Source organism: Rhododendron vialii, chromosome 5a (assembly GCF_030253575.1).
Source record: "Rhododendron vialii isolate Sample 1 chromosome 5a, ASM3025357v1".
Classification (NCBI taxonomy): Eukaryota; Viridiplantae; Streptophyta; class Magnoliopsida; order Ericales; family Ericaceae; genus Rhododendron; species Rhododendron vialii.
Window position 1 is genome coordinate 16,961,339 of NC_080561.1, and position 8,698 is coordinate 16,970,036.

At 42.5% G+C, this 8,698-nt stretch overlaps 1 protein-coding gene across 1 annotated transcript; it reads left to right on the plus strand.

Moving 5' to 3' along the window:
* The first annotated feature begins 5,710 nt into the window (after positions 1–5,710).
* LOC131327640 (uncharacterized) lies at positions 5,711–7,147 on the plus strand. The gene has a single exon (XM_058360785.1). It carries the CDS (start codon positions 5,711–5,713, stop codon positions 7,145–7,147), a length of 1,437 nt encoding a protein of 478 aa, XP_058216768.1.
* The last annotated feature ends 1,551 nt before the right edge of the window (positions 7,148–8,698 follow it).

An 8,698-nucleotide genomic window follows, 5' to 3' on the forward strand; every position in this document is an offset into this window, starting at 1 on the left:
CTTCATCGGGCCATGGCAGCATCCTAATAAGCATAAGACAGACTCGAAAGAAAGACAACCTAGAAGCCGCCCTAAACATGCTCCTACGTAAAACGGTATGTATGTATAGTGCATGCGATAGGGAAAGCAGTAACACGTAGACAGTCTATGGGGGTTAGATGCAAGTAGATCTTACCCTGTAGGTTCCTGTCCTAGTTTGAAGAGTGCTAGTGCTTTGTATATGCAAATGCTGGTTTTGGCTTGTAGCGGGTTCCTCGGACTAAAGCCAAGATATACCTCTCGCTGCCCGTGTAACCACAGAGCAATAGTCAAATGGTAGAATGACTCATCATCGTCGAAGGTTGTTGGTCATTTGGGGTCCCCGGGCTCTAGTAAATCGTGCCGGATTGCCAAAATGATCCAACGAGGCTTATCCCACATCGATGCATATGAAGATGCTAAAGAATTTGATTAATGGAATAGAACTGCAAATTCACAAATGCCTTCTCAAATTTGGCTCTCTTTATTAACCAATAGTTAGAAGAAACTACACAAGAGAACAATCGGAAAAGCCCCAGTCAGGATGGCCGGACACGAGGTCCTGTTAAATCACCAATCCTTTTTTTAGCAGCGCAAAGCTCACTATTTTGACAGACTTTTGTGGGATTGTTCTCAAGCGTATTAAAATCTAAGTATAGATCAATATTGATTCGATCCCTAGCAGAGTTGCCACTGTGGGCAGCATGCCCTTGGAAATTTTCGGATTTCCAAACATGAGGGCCCGGAATCGAGGGAACGTGTGTGCGGACGGCGAGCGCTCGTAAATACAAAGTCGCCACTTAGGTTTTGAAGGTCCGACACCCAAGGAACCGTATTTCGAAGCACCTGTTGCGCTGTTTTATTTGAAAAAGTTTAAAGAACCGGTCTGTCATAACCATATCTGGGTTCGGGAGCCAGGTTACGAGAGGGGAAGAGTTTTAAGGCACCCCTCTCGTCCAATCCGGAGATCGGTCTCTACTTAGGCATTTGCGAAAACGTTTGCGATTCTGTTTGATTAATCAATTCTTTAGCCATTTAGGGCGGGGGAACAGTTTTATGGGGATTAAAGCTGTAACATGTTTGCACGATGTGATAGATAGCATGGATGAGCAGTTAGTATAGGATGAGAACAGACTGCTATGGGAGTTTAAACAAATTGGGAGGCCCCTATTTTGGAATGGCGTGCGCAGGAAGAAACCAGCATGCACTGAACAAGTCACTGCATGTTGTTCACTCCTGTGCACACAACTCCAAAACACGCGCGCACTAGTGAGCTCAAACCCACAGCTCTTATTCTAAAACCTTCTAGGCTCTGAAAGGACCAGTGCACACCCAGGACAAACCAAGCAGTTTATATAGCAATTCTAAGCAGTTATAATATACAGTTTAAAGGCTAAAAAGCCCTACAAATTAATAAAACACCCCATAAATAGTGTGGGGACGAAATAATGGCCTAAGGCCGAGCTACCTGTGCAAGGCCAGCCACTGGTCAGGGCCAGACCATCGCGCGATGGAGTCAGTCTGCTGCGCGATGGTCAATGGTCAAGCTTTGACTGTTGACCACCGCGTGGTAGTTTGATTGGCACGCGATGGTTGCGCTCTAGCGCGCGTGTACCACCTACTTACGCGTTGGTCAACGGTCAAGCTTTGACCATTGACCAACACCTGTCAAGTTGATCTATGCACGCAGGCTTCAAATCAGCGCACGTCGGTACAGTTTTTGGCTTTTTTTGAAGTGGCTTAGGCTAGGTTAGGTTCAAGGATTTTTCAAACACTCAAAGCTCAAACACTCAACATTCCCGAGGTGTTCTTGATCCGTTTCATCATTGGGGAATCAAAAACCATAAGTAAACTAATCTGGAAGCCCAGATTAGGGTGTCTACATATATCAATTTGGAGCAGTGAGCCGATGATGTAATATTTTGGAATCTAATGGACTTGGAAGGAGCTGTGCTACATGCACAACAGCTATGTACAGACCCCATTTTCTCCCACCTCGGGTCACACAAAGATGATCGGAGCCACTCATTTTGTTTAAAATGGCCTAAATTTTGAAGTGATTTTGGGTGTTTTGTTAACGCCTCTAACGATATCGAACGAAGCTCATTTTTTACAGAGACTTTAATGACATATTTTGAACAAAATGAGCCGTTCTGATCATCTTTGTGCGACCTGAGCCGGGAGAAAAAGGGGTCTGTACACAGCTTGCTGTGCGTGTAGCTTTATTCACTTGGAAGTATGGTTATGGGAATGGTAATACAGTGATCTTTTGGGTATCGTATGAAATATTGCGAGGTCTTATTGGTGGAAATCTTTTATATTTATGTTAAAAATTGAGGGTGTGACACTAGATGTGCACCCGATAATGCCATTGAGGGTGCGCTAGGACCTTGGTTTGGTTTAATTATGTCGTTAAAGTAGTTATTTTCTTCTACTTTTGCATGTAAAGTGGTTTTAAGGTGTTTTCAGGAAAATCAGGTAAATAAGCTAATTTTAATGCCATGGATGACCCTTGAGGGTAGCCGAGCCCCAAACGCTAAAGCCGGGAAGGCCCGAAGATGACCCGACGACACGAAAGGCCAAGGCAAGGACCAAAGAGCAATTGCTGGAGCTATGAGCTTTGGTACAGATACCTAGGCAGCAAAGGTATTGGTGCCTAGATATCTGTACCGAGTGGATCAAACGAAGCACCTAAAGGCCTCGGTACCGGTACCATGTCAGGAGAGGTATCAGTATCGAGAGGGTTTGACGAACTAGCCTAGCGAGCTCGGTAACGGTACCAACTCAGCAATGGTATCGGTACCGAGGGCCTTCGGAGCAGAATTTTTAGAGCAACTTTGGGAATATTCTGTACGAGAATGGGGCGCGATAAAAATTCCTTGTGATGTCACAAATCCAACCACCTAGATTTTATTGCATTTTCTAAATCTAGACTATGATTTTCTTTTCTTGTTGCTTACTCTTGTCATTGTTCTTCATTTTCAAGCTGAAAACTTCATTTTTCCGCCTTAGTTAATTTTGTTTTGCTATTTTCATCTTCATTAAAGTTGTAGCTACCCTTCTGATCTATCATAATCTTTAGTTTATTTCACATTTCGTTGATTCAATATGTTAGCTAGATTTGTCTTGCTTCTATCTCTCTAGATATGAGTGAGTAGTTTTATAGGGCTTGGTCATGGGGTGATTAGCATCTCATGGCTTGAGTTAAAAATTGCTTTTCTCATCATAACGTTTCAATCTTTGGTTCGAAAATCAAGTTAGTTCGGGTTTGTTTGTCAAATTGCTAAGGTGTTAACCTCCTTCATCATGTGTAGGCAAGAGTTGCCACACATGATGCTTGGAGCTCTATCGCTCAAGGTGTTTGCCAAATGAATTCTAGAACTTGCTCGGTATTCAAACCGCAATTCTTCTGGGTTGAAAACCTTAGTTTTGTATCTCAAACCGGGTAATTATATGAGAAAAATAGTTTGACTTGAGTCGTGGGTGTTGGGATCTCCTAGACCTAGCCTTCCGTTTTATTCTAGTTTAATCTTCGTTTATTTTAGCTGTTTATTTTCTAACGCTTAAAGTAAAACAAAGTTGGCTGTCTAAAGATCGAAAACCTTGCTTACATCTACAAATCCATCCAAGCCATAACAAATATTTCCTTGGGTACAATACTCGGTCTTTCAGATTATTATGCTTCAAATGATGTATTAAACCCTACGCTTTGGGTGTTATTCCTTATATCGGAGAAAATGAAGCATTTTTGGCACCATTGCCGGGGATTATCTTATTATGGCTTTCTTGGAGGTTCGACAAACCGCTATAAGTATCCCGTTTTCATTTAGGTTTAGTAGTTTATGTTTTGGTAACTCATATTTAGTTTAATGGATACCTCTAACCGATCTTCATATCATAACATAAGGTGTAACGAAGCTAAGCTAAATATCGAGTTTGTTATTAGTTATTATAGTTTGTTGTAGTTGCTTTAGTTAATTGCTTTAGTTGATTGCATTGCTTAGCCAATGTGGTGGCATAACCCCTCCCATATCTTGTTATTGAGATGAGGTGGCGGTATAGCCCCTCTAGTCTGGTAGTTAATTAGTTAGTTAGTAGTTGTTTTGTGTATGCCTGTGTACCGAAGCCCTATTTCAAATCGGCTTCATCGGTCTTCTTCTCTGCCTAAAATCTGGAGTATTACTCGGGCATGTTCGGCACATTCTCTGCCTCACAAATTATTTCGCAGTCGTCAACGCAAAGGCCCAATGGCCGAATAAGCTGTTATCCGTACTTTGCGTGAATATCTTAATTCAAAACAGGCTCCTCAAGTATCGCCTATAGTTATTCCGACTCTGACTGCTGGGAATGCTTTTGATTTCAAAGCGAAGTATCTCCAGGTGGTTCCAGAATTTTGAGGGCGAGAATTGGAGGATCTGTATTCTCATATCCGTGAATTCGAGTCTGTTTTGCATTCCTTTGTCACTGTTCAGGGTCAACTCGATCAGGCTCGCCTCAAGCTGTTTCTGTTCACTTTGAAGGATAAGGCAAAACAATGGTTTAATTCTCTCAAGCCTTGGTCACTGCGTAACTGGAAAGAGGTTCAGGATGCCTTCATAACCAAATTCTTTCCGGCCAGCCGAACAAAGTTGCTCATGGATCAGATTCAGAACTTTAAGCAAAGGGATGGAGAGACTTTTCACAAATATTGGGAACGGTATAAAGATTTGCTTATGGCGGTTCCTCATCACAACTTTCCTTTGTATCTGCAAGTCAATTACTTCTACATGGGGTGTTCTCAAAAGAGTAAACAACTTCTAGACACAATGGGTGGTGGTGACTTTATGGGCAAAACACCTGAGGATGCTAGGGATTATTATGAGTCATTGGCGGAGAAAACCTAACCATGGCAGTTCACAGATCTTGGGGAGAGGGCAATGTTCAATCAAGGTTCTACCGGTTTAGGAAAATTCTCTATTGCTGAGCAAAGTGCTTTTGAGACTCGCTTGGAGGAAATTTCTCGGAAGCTCGATAAGTTGGAATTGAAGAGTGCTCAATCTCATGAGGTGAAAGTGGTACATCAAGGGGAGGAAGTATGTGTCATATGCGAAATGGTGGGCCATTCTACCGAAGCGTGTCCAAATATTCCCACCCTAAAAAATGTGATTAATGGGATTGCTCCGGAGGAGGTACATGCAGTGCAACATTTTGATCCCTTTTCTCAATCTTATAATCTAGGGACACGTTAACATCCGGCCTTCCAATGGAATCAATCAAATGATACAGGTTCTTCTCAAGTTCCACCTCCCACTCCACAATTACCATGGAAACAACCTCAAAATGCTTTTTGTTTTCCTCAAGTTCAAAGACCACCAGGTTTTGTTCCATCCGGGCCATTCCCACATGCGAACCAATTTCAGTAACGAAACGCTCATTGGAGGATCAACTGAATATGTACTTGCAAAGCCAGACGATTATCAATGAACAACAAACTTAAATGATGGGTGACATCAAGAATCAGTTGGGGAAGTTGACAACTACGATGGGTATGTTACAGCAAGAGAAGGGGAAGTTTCCAACGCAACCTCAACCTAATCCGCAAACTACTTCTAACCCGCCTAACCCGCTTTCTCAAGGTATTCACTTTGCTAGCTCTTCGGTGACTTTCCCCGAGCAAGCATAGGCTATTGTCTCTCTTCGAAGTGGAAAGACGATGGACAACCAAGTGGTAATGCCTCCGGAACCTACCTCATTGCCCCCTCCTATTGAAGGTTCAATTCTAACATCAACCCTTGGGGAATCTCCCAAGGAGGCTCTAAAAGAAATGGATAAGGAAAAAGGAAAGGATAAGGAGAGCGTATCGGATCCTCAAGTTATTCCGACACCTGCACCATATCCTCATCGCTTGAAGGCCTTGGCTAAACCGAATTTCAATGTGAAGTTGCATGAATTATTCAATCAAGTGAAGATCAACATTTATCTCATGGATGCGGTCAAGCAAATTCCCTTGTATGCAAAGTTTCTTAAGGAATTATGCACTCGAAAGCATAAGCTCAATGTTCAAAAGAAGATATTCCTTACCGAGCAAGTGATTTCTATCATCCAAACGAATATTGTTCCGAAGTATAAGGATCCGGGAAGCCCTACTATTGCTGTGACTATAGGTGGAAAGCGAATCGAACAAGCCTTGCTTGATCTTGGTGCTAGTATTAATTTGCTTCCATATTCCGTATACCAACAGCTTGGGTTGGGGGAGATGAAACCGACTCGTGTTACACTCCAATTAGCCGATTGGAGCGTTCGTGTGCAAAGAGGGGTGGTAGAAGATGTTCTAGTGCAAGTTGATCAATTCATTTTTCCGGTGGATTTTGTGATTCTTGATACAAATCTGACCGATTCTTCTGCAGCCTCTACTCCACTGATTCTTGGGAGACCTTTTCTAGCCACGGCGGACGCAGTTATAAATTGTCGGAATGAACTTCTCAACATGACGTTCAGTAACATGAAGATGGAGGTCAATGTATTTAATGTGGGAAGTCAAATGGAGGACGATGAGAACGTGAATGAAGTGAGCTTCATCGATACTCTTGTAGAAGAACTTGTGGACGAGTTGCTCTATATTGACCCTTTGGAAGTTGCTCTCATGGCCAAGGAGGCCGAATTCCTTGAATCTTCTGAAGTGAGTTATTTGTATTCGTTGCTCAATGAGGAGACTGAAGCTTGTGCTATGAAATCTTGGACTCCGAAATTCGAAGAGTTTGAAGAGCTTCCCCCGATAGACAAGAAGGTTCTTCCATCTAGCGTTGAGCCACAGAAGCTTGATTTAAAAGCTTTACCTGACACGCTGAAATATGCTTTCCTTGGGGACAATGAGACCTATCCTGTCATTATTTCCTCCTCTCTTGGGAATCTCCAAGAGATGGAATTGATCAATTTATTGAGGAGACATATGAAGGCAATAGGGTGGACCATTGCTGACATTAAAGGGATTGACACTACTCTTTGCTCGCACCATATCGCTTTGGCGGATAATGTTAAGCCATCCCGCCAACCCCAATGCCGCTTAAACCCTATTATGAAGGGTGTAATACGAGTGGAGGTATTGAAGCTTCTAGATGTGGGGAATCATTTACCCCATCGCCGAAAGTAAATGGGTAAGTCTGATTCAAGTTGTACTGAAGAAGTCCGAGGTTACAGTTGTGCGCAATGAGGAGAACGAGGTCGTACCAACATGTGTTCAGACAGGATGGAGGGTTTGTATTGATTATTAAAAACTCAACGCGAGCATACGAAAGGATATCATTTCCCCTTGCCATTTATCGATTAGATCTTGAAGAGGATAGCCGGCTTCGATTTGATCTTGAATGATGTTTCGAAAAACTACACAGTTATTAGTGGCATGTGCAAAAGTATTGTGCCACTTGCAGAATTCCTTCCTCTTTAATTCATTCGAGCTGGGTATGTTATGCTTTCCTTTCCATTTTTTGCTAATAGCCAATCAAACATCTGATCAGCCTTATTCAAATAAATCTGGCGATTTCCTTTATTCATTTGTCTTCGAGGACCTCTGTGCCTAAACATCTTTCTTAACTAGAATGTCACAGACTAAAGGATTACTCTTTACATACTCAGCCACATCAACATCCACAGTTACTGGCTCTTGATAATAAGTGCAAGAAACTTTCTTCTTTGTGACTTTTCTCTGAGCATGTTCTCATACCTAGTGGCTCTTTCAGATAACTCGAATAGATCATTAAAGATCATGCCTTCAAACTTCTTTCTAAGTTCAAAGTCAAGGCCATCTTGAGCCAACTTAACAAATTTAGACTCAGGAATATTCACTTGGCATCTAACTTTAGCCCTTTTGAACCTCATTATATATTGTTCAGTAGTTTCTCCAACTTGCTGTCTAATTCGAGCCAAGTCTGCCATGGACACACCATGATCTGTCCTCGAGAAATGGGACTTAAATTGGTTCCGCATGTCCTCCCAAGTGAAAATCGAGTTGGGTGGAAGGTTGACATACCAAGTGAAAGCCTGGCCTGTCAATGAACTTGGGAAAAACCTAAGTTTCAGGTAATCATCATTTGAAGCCTCCCTACACTTGCAAGTAAATCGAGCCCTGTGTTCTAAGGCTGAGAAACTTCCTTCTCTTGAGGTGAGAACAAGGGAAATTCAGGTATTTTATACCCTTTTACTAATGAGGGGTCTCTATCTATGTAATCATAATAGGGTTTCCTATATAATTGCCTATTAATTCTCTATAATCTAGGGCCATACATTTGTTTGATCAAGTTGGCCAAGTATTCCTGGTTCACTGGCACAACAACCCACTATATAAGGGCACTTGGCCTAGTGCTCGGTTCGGAGGAACCAAATTTTGGCCATAGTTCTGTCCTAGGTAAAGAACCTGAGGGTATTGGTTTCCTAACACAGGCTGTTGTGGCACAACTTGGTAAGGTTGAGTGTTGACTGGGATACCCCCTAGAACATTCAGTGGTGGCACTATAGGTGCTTGACTATTCTGGCCTGTCACTTAGCCATTCGAAGCATCTATCCCAGGATTTGTAGGGACTTGGACATTCTGTCCAGTCACTGGGTTACTCTGGGTATTCGAAGGTAGACTCAAGTTATTCGTTTGAGGAGAACTCCTATTCTGTACTTGTGTTGGGTATCCTAATGGGACACCCTGCCCCCTTTG

What these genes read in the sequence shown, in the direction of transcription:
- LOC131327640 (XM_058360785.1), top strand. Translation starts at nt 5,711, where the DNA reads ATGGACAACCAAGTGGTAATGCCTCCGGAACCTACCTCATTGCCCCCT.